This window comes from Corvus kubaryi, unplaced genomic scaffold (genome assembly GCF_017639235.1).
Source record: "Corvus kubaryi isolate FWS band 111438036 unplaced genomic scaffold, C.kubaryi_AGA036_p1.0 split3-37296, whole genome shotgun sequence".
In the NCBI taxonomy this organism is placed as follows: Eukaryota; Metazoa; Chordata; class Aves; order Passeriformes; family Corvidae; genus Corvus; species Corvus kubaryi.
The window spans coordinates 1117171-1140579 of NW_024582086.1; the positions used below are offsets into that span (position 1 = coordinate 1117171).

Sequence of the window (23409 nt, forward strand, 5' to 3'; positions counted from 1 at the left end):
CAACAGCACCATGCAGCTTGGGGTCATCTGCAGACTTATGGAGGGTACACTCAATGCATTTGTCTGTGTTATCAGTGAAGACACTGAATAGCACTGGTTCCAGTATGGACCCCTGAGGGACTCCACTTGTCACTGATGTCCATTGAGTCTCTGAGCTATTGACCACCACCTCTAGATGCTACTGTCCAATCACTTTCTTATCCATCTATTAATCTACCCATAAATATTCCCCATTTTAGAGATTAAGATGTAGAGGAATGTGTCAAAGGCTTTACAGAAGGCCAGATAAATGACATCTGTAGCCCTTCCCTTGTCCACTGATGGAGTCACTTCATCACAGAAAGGCCACTTGGTTGGTCAAGCAGAACTTGCCCTTGGTGCAGCCATGCTGGCTGTCTCAAATAGCTTCCCTGTTCTCCATCTGCCTTAGCACAGGTTCTAGGAGGATCTCTTCTGTGATCTTCCAGACACAGAGTAGTTCTGGAGTGATCTAAAAGTAAATCAAGTTCAAGATTCAAATTTAATTGTTCTCAGAATTCAGGGAAGGGAAGAAATATGAAAGAGGAATTGTCAGTTTTGTCAATTGAAAGCATTTAGAAACCTGATTCCTGTGGTGACAGAAGTTTGGCATGGATGTTGTCAAGGAAGAGTGTATTTTCCATCACAGCACATTCATATATTCTCAAGTATCTCTTTAAAGTACTAATCTTGACTTCTGTTATTTCTCATGAGATATACTTTTTGGATACAGTTAATGCCCACCTCTTTTTGAAAATAATCAAATGCTATTACCTTAAAAGCTGCGTTTCATGTTATTTCAGGAACCAGTTGTAAGTTTATAGAAATGATTACTCTTGCGACAGTGCAGTTTTCTTTGATAATTTCTATAAGAGAAAGGCTGTGATTCCCCTAAATGAAGGGAATGGCAGAGGATGGAAACTAAGCTTTGAGTGCTAATTTTATTTTGTGAACTTGTAAAAGATACAGTTTATTTGACTGCAAGCTTTTAAAGTATTTTCTTGACTAACAGTTTAACATCCTTCTGTATTGGTGTTTGTTTGGGTTTTTTTCATGCATGTAAAGGCAGTATATGGCCTTGGCAGTACCATTTCTGCCTAGTGACAGGTCTTTTAGGTTCTTGATTGGATTCTCCTACTAGATGCTGAAATATGAATTTTGATGGTTCTTGTTTTCTATATTTTTCATCAGGTAATTGCTGCCATGGAAACACAACTGTCTAATGGACCAACTTGTAATAACACAGCCCATGGTTCAGCCACCATAAACAATTGCTCATCACCAGTTGATTCTGGGAACACAGAAGACAGCAAGACCAATTTAATAGTCAACTACCTTCCACAGAACATGACACAAGAGGAACTGAAGAGTCTGTTTGGCAGCATTGGGGAGATAGAATCCTGCAAGCTGGTCAGGGACAAAATAACAGGTATGTTTGTTTTGGAGTTTTCTGTATCTTTTCATTTTTCTAAGCAGTGAACTCTCAGATGGTGTTCCGCAATTCTCTTAAGTAATGGAATAAAGGCAGAGGGAACCAATGCTGATGCTGCTACTCAGAAGGAACTTAGATTAATAATTTTTTGGATTATATACCCCAAAATTAAGCATCTGTATTGGCATTTCATTTAGATTAATTTGAGTGCTATAAATGCTAACAGGACATTTAAACCTGTGCTTTGCAGTACTAGGAAAGAAGATTTCACATGTGGAAAAGCAGATATAAGGTTTCCTTGAACTTTAATTCAACCTCGTTTAAGTTGACTTCAGCTCTTGTTGATGCAAAGCTGCTTCTTTTCAGGGATGCAGGTAATGAAGCTTGTACCTTGGAAAAAGGGCAGATTACCTTACTTCATAGGTAAAGCTGCTTTTGCATTGCAGCACTTGAACAGTTTCTTTAGGATGCCCACTTGAATCAATTTGTGCTCTTTGGCTTCCTTCTTATTAAACAGTCTCTGGCTGACTTCTGTTGGCATAATGTTGTTGGGTTCCCCTATGCCTCTGAATAACCAGCAGATTACTTACTCTTAGGATGTTAGGTAGTGGGATGGGGAAATCTGTGAAGTACCCTGCTTTTAGCATGTTAGTCTGGGATACTGAAATCACTGGTTTTAGTTGTTCTGGCCTGACTAAACCTCAGAGTAATCTTTGCTCTTCAGTGTGAAGAATACTGAATGTTCTTGGGGATGCCAAAGAAACCAGACTGGGCTGATGCCACAACTTGCTGTCTTCAGGTGAAATCTTGTTGATGGAGAAAACAAGCCTGTTTTCTCTGTAGGTGATGAATTCAATGCTTTGAAACAAAATGTCCCTTCCTTAGGTGTTTCCTGACCTCTTGTTCTGGGACTGGAAAGATGTAACTGGTACTTCATCAGTTAATGGGATGGCTATTCAAAGACAGTTCGTCTCTGTCTGGCATATCCCACATATTTAGCATTCCTTGTCAAAATTGCTTAGGAATTACTTCAGAAGCTACTGCAGGCCCACAGAAGTGACCCTCAAGATCTTAACGATCAATGTCCAAAGTGTCCACATCCTTACACAATGGGTCTGATGTTCTGTTTGCCAGAAGCCACCATTGCTGCTACATAGTTTCAAAAGACTCCTTACCTGGAAATGGAGCTAGTCTTAATTGTAGACCTCTTGTTTCAAGGTGCGCTGTTTTCTATATAGCATGAATTGATGTCTTAGAAGGATCCTGAATTTAAATTACATTCTCAGTAGCTGAGAACTCCAGAGTTGAAACTAATGGAGATAGTTTTTCTGCTTACCAGAGAGCAGCTCCTCAGCTTTGAGGCATACTTTCAGCTGTTAGCAAAAATGCTGCATCAGTCTTATTCCAAAAGGTTTTAGTATTTTAAGGGAGATTGAGAAATATGGTGCCTGACCTTGTAACTGCATTGGGAGCATATTTCTGATTTAAGTAGCCTGGAGCAAGATAACAGATGCTGAGGAGAAAGCTCTTTAGTTCCAGTCCTGTTCTTACTCATTTTCAGGTTTTCTTCAGAGAGTTCTTGAAAAGAAAATTTTTCTTCTAAATCCAGAACAGGGATTGTTACCAGGCTCTATGAAGGAAGAGATTTGGCATGAATGTCAGAGTTTTATAGGTTTAATTCCTCTGTTAAAATGTAATTCTTTTTGTCCTTCTTAAATGAATTGTCATGAGCGCTAGTTACTTGTTGAGTACATTTAAATGATAAATTTAGGATAGCACAGAGGTTGAAATACACTCCTGTACTTACTTACACTATCACCGAGGTCTGTAATGGCTTGTGTCTCCACTGCTCTGTGCCTGCTAGTTTGGAAACAGAGTGGAGTTTGGTGGCAGCACATGAGAGCCAGTCCAGTCTTGTCTTTGGCTTAGAGTGGTACCATCCTGTAAGCTTGATTTCAATGAGTGTGTTTCGCTTCATGGCCACTATCACTGGTGGGTAAGGCCAACAATAGGGAGGAAGTAACCACAGCCCACAGATCTCTGGGGCAGAGATCAGCTTGTGTACCCCAAAGGGCATCCACTGGGACCCTGTGTGAGGTGTGATCTCTGCAGCTGTGCCCAGTAGAAACCACAGTCCTGTCCTGAGAGTCAGAGTTAGAGCCATGATTACTGGATTGCCAGTGCCATGTGTTATCTTGAGGCCAGCCACTGTTACCTTGACCCAAATATTCATGAGCATTCAGTGGATTTGAACCAAGTTATCTCCCACCCTATTACTTAGTACTCACTCTGTGATCACATCCGCAACAATGAAGTGCACATGCATTATCATAGAATCACAGAATGGTTTGAGTTGGATGGAACCTTAACATGCATCTGATTCCAATGTCCTTGCCATGGGCAGGGACACCTCCCACTTACAAGTGAACTGCCCCATTTCCTTGAAGCTGTCAGCATACTCTAGGATTGAGAGGAGTTGAACTTGAAGGCCTTCCTGCTCTGGAGAACCTGTTGAAGGGGAAGGCGGCACCCTGGAGCTCACTTACTGATTTTTTGTGAACAGTTTGAAGTCCAAATCCTGATTATTTTATTGATTTTTAGCTAGGGGTTTACTTGTGAATAAGGTAAGAGAGAAAGCTCATCTGTGAAGGTTTCTGATGGTCATCTCCAAGCATGTACTTAATAAGCACAACTTTCTGTTGGGGCAACATTAGTAGCTGAAGTGAATTCTGCTTTCTCTATTAGTGGAAAACCATTGCAAGTGTTATCAGTAAGAATTAAGATAGCTGATTGGTGTTTTGTTGTTTTACTGAAGGTAATTAAATTAAATGTTGATGGTATTGAAGATTTTAAAGGGTGCTGAAGAAGAGTCTCTCTTCATGTGAGAATCCCACTGACAACAGCATCTGATAAGTGGGTCATGAACGTCACTTTTATCTTCACTTACTAACCAGAGAATCTGTCAGGAATGAGTCATTGTGCCTAGATATTTTAGAGTCTGTGTTAACTCTTACATGCTTTTCACTAATGCAGATGTATGTCAATACAAATTACAAAACTGCTGCTTAAGTTAATTGTGGTTGTACAATGGGTAGGAGACCCTGGTCTCGGCAAAGCAACATAACTGAATACCAGTCAGCCACTCTAGATAGCTGTTTAATTTACCTTAAGTGCTGCTACATGTTTAAGGCAGCAGAGATAACATTTATCATATAATGATAACGTTTTATGTAATCTAATGTTAGGCATGTATAATTCTAAAAAATAACCTAAAAATACTCTTAAATGTTAGGGAAGGGGGTAAAATGGGATGAAACTTAATTATTGGAACTGCCCCTGGTCAGGCACTTGAAAGCACATGCTTTCTCCTTGCACAAGATAGATGGATTTAGCAGCTTTTGAAAAAATAGAAGACAGTAGTAGCTACCACTTAAAATATGAGAGATACCATAGTATGGTAAACATTTTCTGGACCTACTTTTCTGAAACTTGAATATAGGTAAAAATGTGACTGTAGTCTCCTTAAAAAAACCCAACAAAGTACATTCTTTTACCTCCCACTGTTTTTAGTACAAATTCAGCTGTACGTGTGGAAGATTAATGCCTAATTTTCACATCATGGAATAATCTCCCTGTTTTCAGAAGTGCTTGTGGCATTGTTAGCTAAACTGAAACTCGTGGAATATAGAATCCTTAATTTCAGAAAGCAGCTAACTGGGATGTCTTAAACTTGTCTTCAAAGCTCTGGTATATGCTCATAAAATTCACAACTCATTTGCTTTAAAAGAGAACCTGCTTGTGAGTAGGTCTGGTTTTCTTGTCTCCTTAACTGTGTTTGAACTACTAATAATGCTTATATGTGGATTTCATTTGCAGTTTAGGATGTCTGTCTAGAAAGTGAGACAGGATGTGCTTAGGGACCTAGCCTGGGACTGTATTTCACATTCATAGAGTTGTGTATGAGCTGTGAAGCTGTGGTAATACTGTTACCTTTAGTACAAGGAGACAGCTGCTCTGCACCTGAAAACTTCATTATTTCCTGCTGCCTTCTACCATCTCTGCTTGAAGATAAAGTCTACTTTAGGACATTCCTGCTGATCACTGTTACATGGCATGTTTTTCAGACTTGATCCAGCTGCCTTACTGTGGAGCTTACATGTTGGTTGAAAGCCTGATCCTCTTACACACCTTTTTCAAAAAAATCTGTGTTCCTGTTTGGCTTGTGGCCGGTAACTGTCCATCACATTGTGGTGGCATTTCTTTACGGTGAACATTATAGGCTCACGGGGTAAAATTCAAGTCTTATGTGACCCCTTAAAAATTTCATAGACTTTTTCAGTCTAGAGTACAATCCAGAGTGCTGTAGTCTAGTCTACAGTACATTGGGATGGACACTCATGTAGAGGAAGGGTCACATTTCTATCTCTTACACCTATTTCTGTAAGACTAAAGCTAACAGGATATCTTGTTTGATTTGTAAATTTAATCTTGTCCTCTTGAAGATAATAGTTTCGCAGATACTTTGAAGTACTCTCTCATTCCTGTGTTTCACAAAGTGAAGTTGTAAAATGCAGCACACAATTCAGATGTCTAGAACTGTCATTGTAGAAAAACTGCCTGAAAGTTGAACACTTCCATAAAATTGTTGAAGCAGCTATGTCAGTATGTTTGCAACTAAAGCTTGTACAGAGAATTTTAGTTCTCATGCATGTTCTCTGTTTTCATTGAAGTACCATGGTAATAAATGCAAAGGATTCTGAGTTGGTCAGAGAAATAGAAAAAAAAAATATCTAGAGTTGTGCGTGGTGTCATCAGATGGTGCGTGTGTGTTGTTCACAGTGGTAACACTGGTCACAATTCAGTGTGGGCCGTGTATATGCTTATAGTCAGTGCAGTGTTAGGAGGGAGTCTGCTCTATCAGATCCTTGGTTATGGAGCACTCAGTCTTCTCTGGTGCAGAGTCAGAGGAAACACTTGTCACAATGCTGATTTATAGTCTGCCAAAGCAGCTGAGGCAGTGACTTGGAGAAGGATTTTCTCTTCTGAGGGGTAAGTGCCCTGTTTCAACAGAGCACAGCTGAAATGCTGATTTCTTAGAGATGGCTTTTATGCTTGCTGTGACTTGTTCAGCAATCTTCTGGTAATCAAGGGAAACCTATTTATGTCCTCAGTGGAAGCAATACAAAGTGTGTTATCTGACTGGCTGCTTGAATCTAGAACATGTGACACTTGTTAACCTCTGTAGTGTTCTCTCTTTCTATCATAACATTGTGAATGTTAGTGTCTGGCAAGGGCAGAGCCGTTGGAAACCTTACGCCTTGTCAGTGCTACTGCACATCTAAAACTCCTGACTTTGAAAGTGATCTCAGTTGAGGCTGGACTGCCAGTTTCTTTCAAGTCTCTTGTCACTGTTGCTCTGAGCAGTGTTAGCTTTCTCTTCAACTCTAATAAATCTTTCACTTCCCTTAATGGAATTTTTAATTTTAGGGCATCTAAACCTTACAGGAAGATGGGGAAAAAAATATGATCATGCCTTAATCTGAGGCTCTTAATCTGGGGCTTCTTGCTTCCTTGAAGATAAGGTAGGGGGCCAGGTAGGTGGGTCATTTTCCTTTTTATGTCCCAGAGGAAGACAGTGTGGCATACTGGTGGAGTGGCTTAGTGTTCAAAGTTACTTTATTTACAGTGTAGAAAGTTTTAAGTATTCCCATGACAAAAAAAAAAAAAAGAAAAATTTGACCATAGTAGGGCAATGAGTAGCTGGAATTCCAGGTATTTGCTCATATAGTACAAGTGCCTGATACAGAGAGGACCACATGAATGAACAGAGTACAACAACTTTGTCATGTTTCAGGAGCGGTTTCCTACTTTTGTGAAACTCCCCAGCTCTTTTTCCTTCTCAGTCTTTACTCCCAATGTGTTTGATGTTTGCAGTCCTATATCACTCTAATGTATCAGATGTTTTTGTAGGGTTCTGTGCACTTGGCTGGGAGGGTAGAGTAATTTGGCAGCTAAAGGAAGCTGCCTGTGCTTTTATGGTATGCTGAGTTTGTGATATGCAGGGTTACTTGCTAGGTGCTGCTGAGTGGTGTGCTGAGACGAGTGAGTTCATCAGCCTTACAATTTCTGATTAGGGCAGGGATGTGGACAAAAGGTGCTGCCTGGAAAACTGTGCCTTGCCAGCAGAATGCGTTATGCAAAACCTGACTAAAGTGTGAAATCACGAGTAGAAACCAAATGGGATTGAAGGCAAATTTCTATTTATATTAATTTGTATATATTTATGTGTGGTGACTGACTGCTCTCTGGAGCACCTTGCTGAAGACCTTGAAGGACAGTTCTTTTGGGGACAGGGAGGGTTGATCTTAAAATCATCTTTTTAATTTTCAAGTTCATGTTTTAAAATGCAGTCTCTGGTGTGGCCTGGGGACTTGGTGAGTTGTAGCACAAAGTTAATAAAGTGATTTTGAACTTTGTGTGCCTGTTGGAGAAAAGTGCAGCAGCAGAGTACTGGCTTACTTAGCTAGCTTGGGTGCTTGAAGAACCATCCTGTTTGGACTGCAAGGGTAATCCTGAAAGAGTTAAGTTTCAAAGAAGCCTTATGTGTGGATCCAGAGCACAACTAAACATCTTAAATCCATTAAGGGGTTGGAATTAAATGGTCTTTAAGATCCCTTCCAACCCAGACCATTCTGTGGTTTATACTTCTGATTGCTATTTAATATTACTAAAAAGGATTTAGCAGCATTTACTGTGCCTTTTCAGAGTAAACTGTGTAATTTATTGAACTTTGCATGTCTCCTGGAAATGAGTGATGTAAACAGGTGAGGATGAAGGAAATTGTTTCCCCTTGTATTACTCTAGATAGCACTTAATTGTCTTTGTACTTCCATATGATTTTCATTGTTATGCAGGCACAACACTGTTTTGACTTTTCAGAAGTTCATAGGCTTTGTTTTTACAAGTAAAAAAGGTAGAAAAGACTTGTTGGACTAAACCTGCCAGGGATTCACTCTTCACACTTCCAGCTTTGTGGAAACAAGCTATTTTTAAAATGATTATTCATCCATATATTAGCCTGAAATAATGAGTTGATCTCAATATACAGCATAAGCAAGGCCTTGATGTTTTAAACATTTAACTCTTTTTATATGACTAAATAAGATTAGGGACCTTTCTGAATGTAGTGAATTAAAACATCACTGGATCACTCTGCTTTTCAGCAAACACTCTGCTTTTTGTTGGAGATTAATGCAATATACATTATCTTGCACTTCTCTGCAGATTACTGTTCACTTCTGTCAGTGACTGCCATAACTTAAAAGAAGCCCGTGGAAGCATTGGGGTTTGCAAACTGGCATTGGTCCTGTAGTGATGTGGACTATTTTCTGTGCTTTTAGCTAAGGTAGTGGTGTTTGCTTCTGCATTGGGAGTCCCAGGCTGCCAAGTTGGTGTATCTCACCACTGTTTGCTCTTTCATATATGTATGTAGGTATATGTTGCTGTTACAACTTAGTGATCCTAGGCCAGCTGCTTGAATAAGTGTGGATTTTAGTGGGAGCTAGTGTGCGAGAGAGACCTTTTGTAACTTGAAGTTCTTACAGTGTAACTGCCCCTCAGGGTAACTGTGCTGTGAGATTAGAGCAAAATATTTATAACAAAGGTATGTTTCAGTAGTGTCTGCCTCAGTTTGGGTAGTGATGTAACTGACCTGCACACCCTGAAGCTTTCACTCCAAGGATGTTGTGTGGATTATAAGGACCTGGATGTCCCGAAAGTAGATCCTTTATCTCAGCCTCCACAAGCTGAGTAACAAGACTTCAAACTGCAGATGCCTCTAACAGGTTAATGGCTGGTCCATTATGTATTGAAGCAGCTAGTATATTGTGTTATAGAAGCAAGACCTTAAAAAGATGCGCAAGGAACTTTCTAGCTGCATGTGTTTATTTTCTGTAAAATATGTATATATCTACATTTTATTTTCTTCTATCACGGTACTTCATCTGGCAGCTCTTACTGTGAAAATCTGCCAGACTGTCATTGTGGTTTTCTGTGTACAACTCCAGAAAGGGCTTATTATACTACTCTATGGAATTTTATCTTCTTGGAGTACATCAAGTCAGAGTGCAAGTAGATAGAAAGCTGTAGAATGCTAGAGAATAAAAGTATGCAAGCCTGCGGTTTTAGTGACCTTATACTTTAATCCACAGTAAAGAGCAAATAACTGAGAGGGCTCAGATCCTGCATTTCATTCTAGGATTCCTTTAATTTTTTTTTTGTAAATCTACTAATTCCTGCAGTTATCAAGGACACAGCCACATTATCTTCAGGATTTCTACACTATTGACCAGCTGTTGAAATTACTTTGGTTTTTCCTTTGCTTATTTGAAGCATTTAGTACCATTTACTAAAACAGAAGAGGATTTTTAATCTGAATTCTTTCCTGTCTTCTGAGTTTCTGGATCTATTGAAGATAAGAGTGACTGGTTTTTTTGTAGTCTTTCTGGTAGCTGTGACTTTGTGCATGTTAAGCCAAAGCTCTTTCTGAAATGCACTTGGAGCCTAATAATGCTGCATAATGGTTATGAAGTCTTGCATCTAGAGTAGGATGCATTGATTATTTCACTTCCCCACTCCTCCCCACCACCTTCTAAACTAAAAAAGCCAGGCTTACTTACGGAAGAATTTTGCTGTGTTCATGTAAGAATTAATTGTTTGTGGAGACATACTTCAGTTTCAAATAATGAAAACGTCAGCTTTTCTCAGCATAATTTTTTCCTATGTGCATTTACCAACTGCAAGAGAAATGGCTTTCTCCCAGCTACTCAGTATTGCAGATTAGTAGTTGTTCTTATTTGTTAATTACAGCTATTAAAACTGAAAAAAGGATGTTCCCCTTGGACATACTTTCAAGCACATATTTTTTGAGTTGACAGCTAAGACTTATGCTGGGGAAAGAAATTACATTTTGAAGACAATTTATCATTATTTTACATTTTTTTATTCATCAGTAAAGACCAGAAAAAAACCCCAGACAAACCATCTGATTTAAAGCAACATTGGAAGTTAACCTATGAAAAAAGTTCTCTGGAGCAGGGAAATATTTTTCAAACTTAGGATCATGGTACATTTCCAGATATCTTTCAAAACTCTAAGAATAAGTAGCAGATAAAACCTGGACAAAAACCAAATCAAAACAACCATTACAAAGTAGTATGTGTTTCTGGGAAGTTTGGGGTATGAATTTATGTTCAGGTGTATCCTGGTTTTGGCTGGGAATAAGAGTTCCTTTATTCTCAGCAGCAGGTACAGTGCTGTGTTTTGGAATCAGTATGAAAATAATGTTGATAACACACTGATGGTTTGGCTGTTGTTGAGCAGTGCTAACCCTGAGTCAAGGACTGTCCAGTGTTTCATGCTCTGCCAGCGAGCAGGTGTGGGAGCATAGCCAGGTCAGAGGACTTGAACCTGGGATAGAGGGTAGGATTTGCTATGAGCCAGCAGATGGTGAGCAGTTTTATTGTCTATCACTTGTTTTTCTTGGGGCTTCTCTCCTTTTTTATTTTCTTTTATTAGTAGTATTACATTTTACTTTGTTTTAATTGCTAAGCTGGTCTTCACTGGCAAGATTTTAATTCTCCTTCTCTTTTAAACCAGGATGTGAGGGGGAGTGTTTTTAGTTGTGGCTGTGTTCTTAGCTGCCAGCTGGATTTAAACCACAACAGTGTCATTCCAGTTTTTTGCTTGGGTGAGCACATTACCACGGGTTTTGAAACACCGCAGCAGTAGAAAAAAGTGCTCTACATCCACTTGCTTGTTCAGGGTGACTAGGTGGGTACAATAAGGCAGAATATTTAAAACTGCTAGCTGTATTCCTGACAAGGAACAAATTGACTGCAAAAGAAAAAACTGAGGTGCCTAGAACCTGTTACTACTAATAACAGTAAAAATTAATGAGTAAAGCTAGCTTTCAAAAAGTAAGTTGGTTTGGCAAATTGTACGGTGTTCTTTCACTTTGGAGTGGTAAGGAGCTTCTCCTTGTAATATGACAAGCTAGTTTGTAAGAAAGCCTGGGTGTCTAGTGCAGTCTTCATTATTTCAAGTAATTTGTGGCTGTCGCTTGTTATGTTTGAACACAAGGCAGTAAAGGGCAAGATTCTCAGTGTTCCTCCTCCTCTAGTGTCCATAAGCGTTTGCTGTTTCTTTTGCTTGTGCAACAGCATGTACCTTTCCATGCAGTCCCTGCTTTAAACCATGGTTTCTGGGGTTCAGATTTCCTATTTGGACATGGTGTATCTCTGTTAGTAGCTTTCAGTTGATGTCTCTTCTGGCTTGCTTAACATCTTTTATCGGGTTCATATAATGCTTAGCATTCATGATACCCCCTACCACTGGCTTTCTCCACTTGCTGCAGGGAAGAACCAGAGCTGCACCATCGTTTTTGTATCCAGCAACAACAAGCTTCAATTGAGGAAGCAGCTCATGAGCAGCGGATGATGCTGTTCCTAACACGTGAAGAACCATAAGCTGTAAGGCAGGAGGATGTCACCAAATTAATAAAGAGTTGAACCTGGCTAGGATTAGACATAATCTACTTAATGTATGGCAGGATATACTGTCAGATACTTTGGTCAGTGTTTGATCCTTTTCATTCATTCTTCAACTTTCATTATTCCAGATTTAGAGTGATAACTAAGAAATGGTTTGTGAGAAAGGCATTGAAGCATCAAACATTGAAATCTAGAAGTGATCACAGTTACAGGTGTTTTCTTGCAAGCTGCCCAGCCTTGTCTGCTCAGTGATGTGTGAGTTGTGTGTTCAGTTAATAGAATCCATCTACTGGAACTATAAGCAAACTGCAGTTAAATTGGGCATGGCTCAATGACTTATGCAGGTTCCCTCATTTTGCTAAGCTGCTTTTAAAATGCAATTCAAGCCTTAACACAAACTAAAAAGTAGTTTGAATCTTGGAGAGTAATTTATGTTAAGAGTAAATGGAAAGGAGGTAACACTGATGGTATTCTCTACTTATTCATTTAGTCCTTCTTATTAAACCACAGCCAGATACAGTTCTACACTTAACTATTTGAGTTGTATGTCTGAGAGTGTGCTCCTAGCCTTATTTGCTGTCAAGATAATACTGTGGCAGTCTCCGTGGCATTAATCACAGATGACAGTAGTGACTTACAAAGATGCAGTAACTTTTTTGTAAAAGAGCTGGTACCAGCTGAATTATATCTTAACTTGGCTCACAAGTCCTTTGTGGGGTTGTCACTCTGCAGGATCACTAGCATATTGTAGAGCATTCCAATGTCTTAAATTGCAAATTCACACAGACAAAAGGGTTGAATGTTTCTTACTCCTATATCTGAAACTTTGTTAAACTTCTTATGTTTCTGAAGTTGGGCTGGAGTCTTTCTAGTCTTTCTAGACTGTACTGTTATCTTTTCTGTGGCCATACTGGCTTGCTTTCTGGACAACACAGACTACTGCTTGCAGCTTGTAAGTTGATCTTAACATAATCCTGTGGGTTTTCTGTAGCGCCACTTCTGCTTTTGTGTACTGGTCATGGAACACGTCTTCCCTCTGAAATTTTTGGAGACTTGCAAAAAATTGTATGAGTCCATGAGATGAATTCTATTGAGAGCTTTATGTATGGTCTTCTTATGTTGTAATGGATGTTTCTTATAAGAGCGTTCTTCCACCAGTGTGTACATCTTCTGGAATGATGAAGGGCAGAGTAAAACCTAATGTCAGTTTGCTGTGAACTTGACTTGGTCCTGATTACAAAAATATGAAGCTGACTGGTTCTTACAGTGGCTTAACGGATCTTTGCCAATTAACTTGATACATAGAGACAGACATTTACGACATTTACAAAGTTTAGTTTATTGAAAACAGTGTTTGTAAAACGAACACTTACGTGACTGGAAGTAGAAAATACATTACTATTCACTAAAAAATGGACTATTCTCTTTCAGTCAAGGTCTGGATGAGACATTTTGAAGGAACTAGCACTGAAGGTAGCATATGAAGTTAAGTTATAAAAAGAAATAAGGTCCTCAATCTTCTGGAATTCTTAGGAGTTCTGTTTCTGTAGACTTGTAGACAATGACTTAAAGTTCCTAGACTTTATTAACCTCACTGTAATATTGATGCAAATAGTGTGTCCCATTTGAGTGGTTTTTTTCAAGGTAGGTTTTTTTACCATTTCTTCTGTAATACTGGTTATATTCCTATAACTTAGTCTTTCGCAAAAAGATCTTTTTTGCAGAAGATGAAATAGCCTATATGTCTGAAATGATACGGTGAATTCAGTGTCTACTTTAGAAAAATCCCATTTTTTAAATGTATACTTATCAATCATTTTTGGTTGTCCTCTGTAAATGCCTGAATGTGTTATTTGCTGTTTGGACTTCTAATTTGCCAGAGTATGATTAGTCTGTGCTTAGTTTTTGTATTAGACCATGAAACTAGTTTTATACCTTAGTGGTGTGTATTAATTTTAAGATCTATTATTAGTCAGGTGTAAATGTTACGGGGTTTTTTGTTTTGTTTTTTCTTTTTGTTTGACATGTCTGTAAGGAGGGTCATTTATGACAGTTTTGGGTTTTTTCTTCCAAGATTTAGCATTGATAGGATTCAATTAGTGGGGCTGCTTTTCTTACATTACTTTTACCTGTTAATGAGAACTTTGACACAACAGCTCTTCTTGCTCCTTAAAATGAACCAGTACATTTCATAGAACTCATTCACTCTTCCTTGATTAGTACATTCTGAAAAGGTTTTGAGGGCTCGACTGATTGTAGACTTCGTCTTGACTCTGTTTGTTGTGTTACCTCCTTTCCATTTGCTCTTTGATACTGTTAATTACCTATTTTGTTTGACCTTCAGACATTGCAGGAATGTTTAAGAATTACAGACAAGATGCAGGATTATCTGGGTACTCTACTAATGTAATTAACAATTGCTTCCAAAAGTTAGCTTGCTCAGCCCTTGCACTGGGTATTCCATAGCTCTGATGGGAAACAGCAGCCAAGGACTCCCTCGTGTGGTGGGTTTCCCAGGCTTTCAAAAGCGTTGTGCTGCATTGTCAAAAGGCTGCTCTTGTTCATGTGAGTAGAAAGTGTGTGTTGAAAGTGGTTGACTGCGGGAAGAAATGCAGCAGTGGGAACTTGTCTAGTACTGAAGTTGCTGTCCTTTCAGCACCTGCTAGTCATCTGGTAATAATACTGTTGTATACTAGTGGAGCAGGTTGAGGGGGAAAAAAAAGATACCAGCTGTGTGCTCAAGTGAAGAAGTAGTTTTACAGTACTGGCTCTAGATTCTGTCAGGGAGGGCAAGCTTCTCAGTCATGCATGTAGGAAAATTATCTTTAGCAGCAGCTATGTAGAGAGGGAAATATGGAAATACAGGTTTCGTAGATAGCTGGACAGCAGGAGACATCAGGACCAGGCTTTATATAGGCCAGAAATTTCTAGGGTCAAACCTGTGCAAATTTCTGCCCAGAAAACATTCAGAGAAGACCTAGTAGAATACAAAGATGCTTTAGTCAGTCATGAAATAAAACCACAATATTAATCAGCTGCTGTCTAATCATGGTGTTAGGCAGAAAGCAATATCCATTCTTCTCAGGAGCTATAAAATGTTGCAGGACTACTGAAAAGGCAGCATTTAAGTTCACTGTGCATTTGTGAGGGACTTGACCTCTCTTGAAACAGCTTATTTAACTACTGTCAGGTTAAAAGTCATATTCATCTACCTTTCAAGGCTTTTAATGAACACTATTGAACACTTCGATGCAAAATGATACTTCGAGAGCTGAACTCTTAGAAACATAAAATAATTTGTATTGTAAGGGAACTTAAGATCATCTAGTTCTAACCCTCCTTCCTCAGACAGGGATACTTTTCCCTAGAACAGGTTATTCAAAGCCCCATCAAGACTGGCCTTGAACTTCTCTAGGGATGGGGCATCCACAAATTCTCTGGGCAACCTGTTCCAGTATCTAATCACACTCAGAGTAAAGAATTTCTTCCTTATACCTGATCTAAACCTGCCCTTTTCCAGTTTAAAGCCATTCCCCCTTTTCCTATCACTATGTGCCCTTGTAAAATGTCATTTTCCAGCTCTTTTTTAGGCTCCTTTTAGGTACTGGAAGGTGCTATGCGGTCTCCTGGGAGCCTTCTCTTCTCCAGGCAGAACAAAACCAGTTTTTTTAGGCAGTCCTCAGAGGAGAGGTGCTGCAGAATCTCACCCCTCACCCTGCTGGCCAGACTGCTTTGGATGCAGCCCAGGACATGTTTGGCTCTCTGGGCTGTGGGTGCTCATGGCTGGGTCATGTGCAGCCTCTCATCCACCAGCACCCCCAAATCCTTCTCGCAGGCCTGTATGTACTCCATTCTTGGCCCACCCTGTGTTTGTCCTTGGGATTGCCCCGACCCAGGTGCAGGACCTTGCACTTGGCCTTGTTGAACTCCATGAGTTCTCACAGATGCATGCACCTTTCAAGCTGTCCAGATCCCTCTGGATGGCATCCCTTCCCTCAATCGTATTGATGATACCACGCAGCTCAGTGTTGTCAGCAAACTTGCTGAGGGTGTCCTTGATCCCATTGTCCATGTTGGTGACAGAGTGTAACAGTGCCAGTCCCAATACTGACCCCATAGGAACACTACTTGCCACTTGTACTTGGTGTCCACTTGGACGTTGAGCCGTTGAATACAACTCTGAGTGTGAACATCCAGCCAAATTCCTTAGCCACCATCGAATCCATGTTTCTCCAGCTTACAGACAAGAACATTGTGTGGGAGAGTATCAAATGCTTTGTTCAACTCCAGGTAGATGGCATCAGTCACTCTTCCCTCATCCACTATCACTTCAACCCTATTGTAGAAGGCCACCAAATTTGTCTGGTACAATTTGCCCTTAGTGAAACTATGGTGGCTGTCGTCACCTCTCTGCTTTCCATGTGCCTTTCCATAATTTCCAGGAGGATCTGCTTCGTGATCTCACACACAGAGGTGAGACTGACAAGCCTATAGTTCCCCTACTTTTTTTATCTTTATTTTGCTTTTTGAAAATGGAGGTTATGTTTCCACTTTTCCAGTCAGTGGGAACTTCCATCAGACTGCCGCAGCCTCTCAAGTATGATGGATAGTGGTTTGGCCATTTCCTCTGCTGGTTCCCTTAGGAACCCATGGATGTATCTCACCAGGGCCTATGGACTTGTGCACACCTTCAGGTTCCTCAGATGATTTCAAACCTGATGCTTTTGTACTGTAGGTGGTTCTTCATTGTCCCAGTCCCTGTCTTCGCCTTCTACGACTTGGGCAGTGTGGCTGGAGCACTTGCTGGTGAAGACTGTGGGGAAAAAAAGTTGTTCAGTACCCCTCAGACTTTTCTATATCCCTGGAAACCAGGTCATCTTTCTGTGGCAGGGAGGGCCCACATTTTCCCTAACCTTTTCTTTCACCAAGGTACCTATGTAGATGCTTTTCTTGTTCGCCTTGACATTCCTGGCCAGATGTAATTCTTTAGCTTTCTGAGAGGCCTCCATCCTGCTTTAAGGAATGTTGCTGCTACTTTTAAAAGCAAAACATTAAAAATGGATAAGTGCCACCTCTATCACATCTACTTTACATGACCTCCTTTCTCTGCGGATAGCATCTATTTGTTCTGAATATTGGATAGCACAGGATTTTCTTCAGGCTTTTATAGCTGAATGAATTATTTATTTATAGTTTATAGGAAACACGAAACAGCTTGCGTAGCGTGCAACTAGTTTATTTGTGGCTCTTCTCTGATAAGTACTGTGAATTAGCCTGTGTATTTTTAAAGCTAAAAAAAACCGGCATCTTTCAAGGCACAATAGTAAATGCAGGAGCATTGTGACCATAGCTATGACTTCCTACTTACTTATTTCTTTTTCAACTTGAAACTTCTTTGATCTTCAGGTGATGAGTGCCTATGGAGTCGGTCTGCTTTCCTTTCCTAAATACTGAATCAGTGTGTTCATTACTTGTTTTTTAATGGTAAATTATTTCATTTATGCTTTTCTAGTGTACACTTGGATCTCCAATCAGACTCTTGTGCAGTCTTTTCAAAGACTGATTAGAATTAAATTGTTTGCAATTACTTTTTGCCCTTCCCCTCTCAAAATCCATTCCATATATTGACTGTAGTGCCAAAAAGCAACTTGGCACTATCTAATAAATTACTGTTTAATTTGGATCATCATACGTGAGCAATCAAGTCATATTTATGAAGCTTAAAAATGTGAAATAAAAATTGAACAGTTTCCCCTATTAAACTAAGTAGCATAGTGCTTTCTGCAACTGTAGGCCATAGAGGCTGAACATCTGTCAGTCACTAATAGTGGATATAGCATGTCTAGGTTCAAAGAGATGCCTAACTGATAAGACTTTTTGCTACTTGTGGTTGAATTTGACTTTGTGACTAGTGTCAGTTACATGAAACACAAAATGTAATTAATAATTGTGAACTTCCAATGCAAACTTGCAAATCATAGCTTTTATTCTAACTCCATTGCTGTTTTACAGGCTTGTGAGATGCACTACTTCTACTATGTGGCTTTTGGTTTTTCAGATTTTTTTGAAGAAAAATTCAAGTCAAACTGCTTTTCCCCCCGTCTATTTCCTCATTCCTTCCAGATAATTTCATCAATTTTACTTTTCCTACTTCAGGTGACTTTTTCTTTTACCAATCATTTAACTAACTGTTGGGGTTTTTCTGCACCATGTTCTATAATAGTCATAGTGTCTAAAGCATAAAATCTAGAAGGAGATTTACAGAAACAACTTTAAACAGGTTTGAGAAGTAGCCACAAGAACTGTCCAGGAGATGAGGCTCAGCTTATAGTTAAATAAGAAATTCTTGACACTCCTTTATTTAGGACAAGCTAAATTTAATACTACTTGTAGATCTGAGTTTTGAGATAGAGAGCTGAAGACACAGTGTCTTGTCTGTGTTGAGGCAGAGTAGGCCTCAATTTTGAAGAACCTCAAAAAGCAAAACTGGATATTCAACTGGATAAACACATAATATCAGACAGAGCACCAGGACAGCTAACCTGGAGAGGTGTAAGAGTTTTTTCAGACAATGTCATTAAGCACAAATTGGAAACACAAAGCTGAGGCAAGAGCGGACTGGAGCTGACCCTGTCTTAAAGTAGTAGGAGACTAAGCAGCTTTTTGATACACAGTTAAATCTGGAGATTTTTTAACTTGTGGATAGCTATAGATTTACTTTCTTTCTTCCATCACCTTTTTGTGTACTCAAACACATAATCTATTTTTAAGTATGGTACTAAGGGACAAATCTGTGTTCTGCAGGACATTGCTCTCTTGGCAAGTGGCGTTTGTTGTAGAAGAGGCAAAGATGGAAGAGTCCAGTTCTGTCATTGTTTAGGTCAGTCCCTCTGGCAATACAAACTAGTCATTACATTTATTAAATAATGAAGTTCATCTTGGATAGCCTAAGTGGTGGCTGATTTGGTTTAAGTCTAGCTTCTCCTTGTTTTGTCTTGAAAGCAAATGTTCAGACAATGAAGAATGAGGAAAAGCTTCACAAAAGGAGAACTGGTTTGAGTTATCCTAGCCAGTTGCCTCTAATTTTATTTGAGTAAAATTTGTGCACAATGGGTGTGGTGGTCTCTGTGTCTGAAATCCACAGTAGGGTGAGACTTCTCTCTGGCTTGTATAGCCATAGTGATACTTGAATTTTAGACTGAAGTTGTTTTTTACGTGGAACTTAGAAACTCAGTTCTTCCTTGTAACCTGCTTGGTACTTTCCCACCACCTGTCAGACATAGCTTGGAATAGTTGACATACTGATGGCGTGTTTGAAGTAGCTGCTTCTACTGCATTTTATTACATGCCTGTCTGAATTTTCTGGAACTCGGCCATCTGTGTATGAACTGACAAACCTCTTAACAAGCGGTTAATATAAGCAGGAAGATTTAAGAGTGGTTCCTCAAACATCCGATTTCAGAAATCAGGTTCAATTTACAATTATTTGCATTGCTTGTTCAAAGTCAACATTTATCTTTCTTGCGTGCTGTGAAGAAGGTGATTTTTGACTCTCAGTTATTGATAATGTGTAATTAAACCACTAATCTTCAAGCATAATTTTAATGTCTAAGAAGTTCTGCGTTTTCTTAATCTTTCTAAATAAATAAGGACTTTAGAGAACGCTTTTGAATTTTAGATGATAACCTAAATAAAACAGAAGTAAATAGAATCTCATTCATACATTCACTAAGGGTGAAAAGGACTTCTGGAGATATCTAGTCATTCCTGTTTCTCAAGCAGATTCTTCTTCAGCAGGTTGCTCAGGACCAGTCAGACTCTTGAGTATCTCTAGGAATGGAAACATCACAACCCCTCTGGTTGCCTGTTTCAGTGTTCCACCACTCTCATGGTGAAAGCTTTTTTTTAATTGTAAAATCATAGAATAAAATTGCACAAATTATTTCAGATTTGTCCTGAGTAAATTACCGGGCCTTTTGGTGCACCTTCCTAGGCTAGTGTCCTAATATTTATCAAGTTTAACTAATAGAGTGTCTCCAGAAGAATGGTCATGAATTGAATCCTTTATAACAGCTGGGTAAGCTCTTTGTCTGCAGCAGTCTGGGTGTTTTTAGTATGAAAAGTGGATCACATCAACAGAGAAGCATAGGAGAAGTAACTTATTTACATAATTTCTTTTTCTCTTCAATCTGGAAAGAGTGAGTATTGTATTGGGAACATCCTGTATGAAATAGCTTTCTTGTTGAGACCTTTAACATCTTTAAAGGTTGTCATTTAAAAGGGTTCCTCAGGAGATTAATAACAAACACCTGAAATCAGCGTTTCTGTATTGGTAGATAACACTGAAATCAGTCATGCACAAAGAGAGCCTCCTCTTTTTTGGAGATGTTGTTGGGAAGAGTTTCTCCAGACAGTGGGAGTGATGGAGGTGACAGGTATAGAAATTGCTCTACTGTAATCAAACTAATAAGGAAAAAGGCTTCTAGGATTAGAAACTTAGCAATATCTAGGTAGAGCTGTAAATGAGTACAGAAATGCTTTTGGATGTTTCCCTATGGTTTGTTACAGAAATGTGACAAACTGCTGAGGTTGAAGGCATGAAGAACATGGAGTCTAACCTCTGCTCAGGGCAGGGTTCTCTAGGGCAGGTGCTCAGTCTTCTATCCCATTGGGGTTTGGATTCTCTGTTAATGCATGTATTAATTACATATAATTAACCTTATCATGGCTCCATCTAGGCAATATGTGTTTGCCTGTGGTGTTTTGAGGAGGAGGTGGGAGAGAGTGGAAGTAGCTTTGGGGGGTGGGGTGGTAGTGGTGTCCTCTCACCTTTGGTGCCATAGGAGGCATAATTGGTGCAAAATTATAAATGCCAGGGGTGATGGGCTTGTAAGTAAACCCTCTCGTCATTAACTAAGTGCAAAAATTCCTGTTGTTTTTTTGTATTACATGCCGTTAAATGCATACTGTGTACATACCATACAAGAACTTGATACAGCTTGAGTTCTGTTATATCTTTTTTGGGCAATAAATGAATTTGCCATTTGTGCTTTATGTAATGTTGTTTATCCTTTTATATTGTTGTGTATCCAAGCTAATCATTCTAACTAGCATTTTGTGAATTAGATATGTCAGATGCTTCCCTATGGCCTGTTGACAATTTTTTTTCCTTGTTTTGGTGTCTTAAAAAAAACCCAAAAAACCCCAAACAAACAAACAAAAAACACAAAACAAAAAAAAGAAACAAAAAACCAGAATATGGGAATGTTTCTGGAAAGATTTATACTAATAAAGGATGTCAGATGTATTCTTGCTAAGTGTATCCTTTCACTGCATTAAAATTTTACACCTATTTGCTTTCTTATGCACTAAAAGTACTTCTAAAGTAGTATGCTAGTTAGGGATAATATACTGTAGGTTTTGAAGTTGTCAAAAGATGACTACTGCTAAAATCAAGTGTTTAATAAGTGCTAAGGCAGAATTAATAGTTAGAAGGGGGGTGTTGTTCAGAGATAAGAACTAATTAAAAATGCTTTATGTTAATTTGTCATCTGAATTTCCAACACTAAATAAACCTGAAAATAATACTGCATCTTCAGCTGATATTTAGCTCTTGATCAGATACTTGTACCTGTTGTTTTAAATATTGGAATAAAATGAGCCTTTAAACTCCTTGTTACTAAGAAGGCTGTATGTAGTGCAGGAATAACATTTGTAAATTTTTTTGGTTTCTAATTAGGTTCAAATTCTGAAATTGAGTGAGTTTCAAATGCACTTCGTTTTCCAGCACTAGTCCCGAATTTTGTCACTATACTATTTATGTTCAATAAAAAAGTTTAAGAGTGGATTCCTGATGTCACTTAAAACTTGATGCTTCTGCACATCCTCTAGTGTCTAAAAGATCATAATATACTTCTGAACCTATTTTGCTGATCAGTTTTTAGGTCTTGCATTAAACTGAATGTAGCAATTTCTGTGTTGAACACAAGAACAGATGAAGCTACCTGAAATCTACTACTGCTAGTGGAAAAATTGGATGTTGTGACCTTTTGCAATTTTTGTTGTTTGGAGTGGGTACTGTTCTTCAGTATAAGCAATGTTTGCTCAGTGTGTGTCTGTAGGTTTTAAATAGTTAGCTATCCATTGTGTGGCACTGCAGTACTAATGATGACTTTATTTGTCTTTTTAATCAGGACAGAGCTTGGGTTACGGCTTTGTGAACTACGCTGATCCCAAGGATGCCGAAAAAGCTATCAATACCCTGAATGGATTGAGACTTCAAACTAAGACTATAAAAGTATGTAGTGTTAAAATAATTTCAAGGAACTGAACTGTTTTGACTTCCTGATTTGTTTTACCTTTACAAGTGTAACAAGCATTCTGCTAATAACTAGGATTTCATGTATCAAATGGTCTTTTGTAGTCTGTTTAGATTTAGAGTTAGATTAAGTATAGAGAGTGTAGAAAACTTCATTTTCTTAACCCACTTAACACTTTAGATGTACTTGTTTTAACTGAGAATTGTTTAATGCTTTAGTTGAAGAAATGCAGTATTGCATGTTTGAATACCATGTGCTTCCTCATTTTCTCAAAAATGATGTAACTTCCTTATTAGTAGTACTTCAGGTTTTATGTTGCTAGTTGTCTTGTAGGCCTAAAGGCAGTATAGGTTCCAACCAGCCCGTTCTTCCTTATTAACAACAGGGTTTGCTAGCTGATCACTTGGATGGCAGCTGCCTTCCAACTAGGAGCATGTTTGAGCCATGAAATAAAGTTCACCTCTGAAAAGGTTTGTACTTAAAAAGCAGTGCAGAACCACTGAAAGACAACTGAGACAAAAATAAGGTGTCAGTAATTTTGGCCAAAGTGCCTTACCTGTTCTGGATTCATAAAATTTAATAAAGTCGATTACGCTGTTTGAAACTTAAATACTGCTTTGTAACAAATGTTGACTCATGGCACACAAGTACAATGGATGAAAGACATGGACAGGTAGCTTTGCTGCTGGAAGCTCCCTCTGTGTTTCTGGCAGACTTCTTGTTCAGTCTCTCTCATTTTCTACTTTGGGGGAAAACTGAGTAAAGTAATTTTGTGCTCCAGGACTTTTGATGCTGTCTTTTGGGTGGTGGTGAGAAAGGGAATCTGTTTGTGTTCCAGTAGTATTGTTTTGCATGTAATGCCTTGGATTGAGCCAACATGACTCGTATGGTCCAGGGTGGTAATCTGGAAGCTCTGTTAACTACATAGTCAAAAAAAAGGAGGTGGTTATAGAAAATCAAGCCAGGTCTCCCAAATCAAAATGTTCCCTTCTGGGGGATTGTGGTAACTTACTTCATGGTCCCCATGTTTGAATTTTTAATCCTCTTTCACCTTGCTAAGTGGTTAATAAAAAAAGGTGAAAATTGAATA

At 38.9% G+C, this 23409-nt stretch overlaps 1 protein-coding gene across 8 annotated transcripts in view; it reads left to right on the top strand.

Annotated features, from left to right (window-relative positions):
* ELAVL2 (ELAV like RNA binding protein 2) overlaps nt 1-23409 on the top strand; it is a 91229-nt gene that overhangs the window by 42135 nt on the left and 25685 nt on the right. For all 8 annotated transcript variants that reach the window (XM_042015272.1, XM_042015270.1, XM_042015266.1 and 5 more), the window contains 2 exons: nt 1210-1447; nt 22194-22297. In XM_042015272.1, the coding sequence (XP_041871206.1) occupies nt 1222-1447; nt 22194-22297 (330 nt within the window). In that variant the 5' untranslated portion in view covers nt 1210-1221. The remainder of the gene's footprint in view (nt 1-1209; nt 1448-22193; nt 22298-23409) is intronic.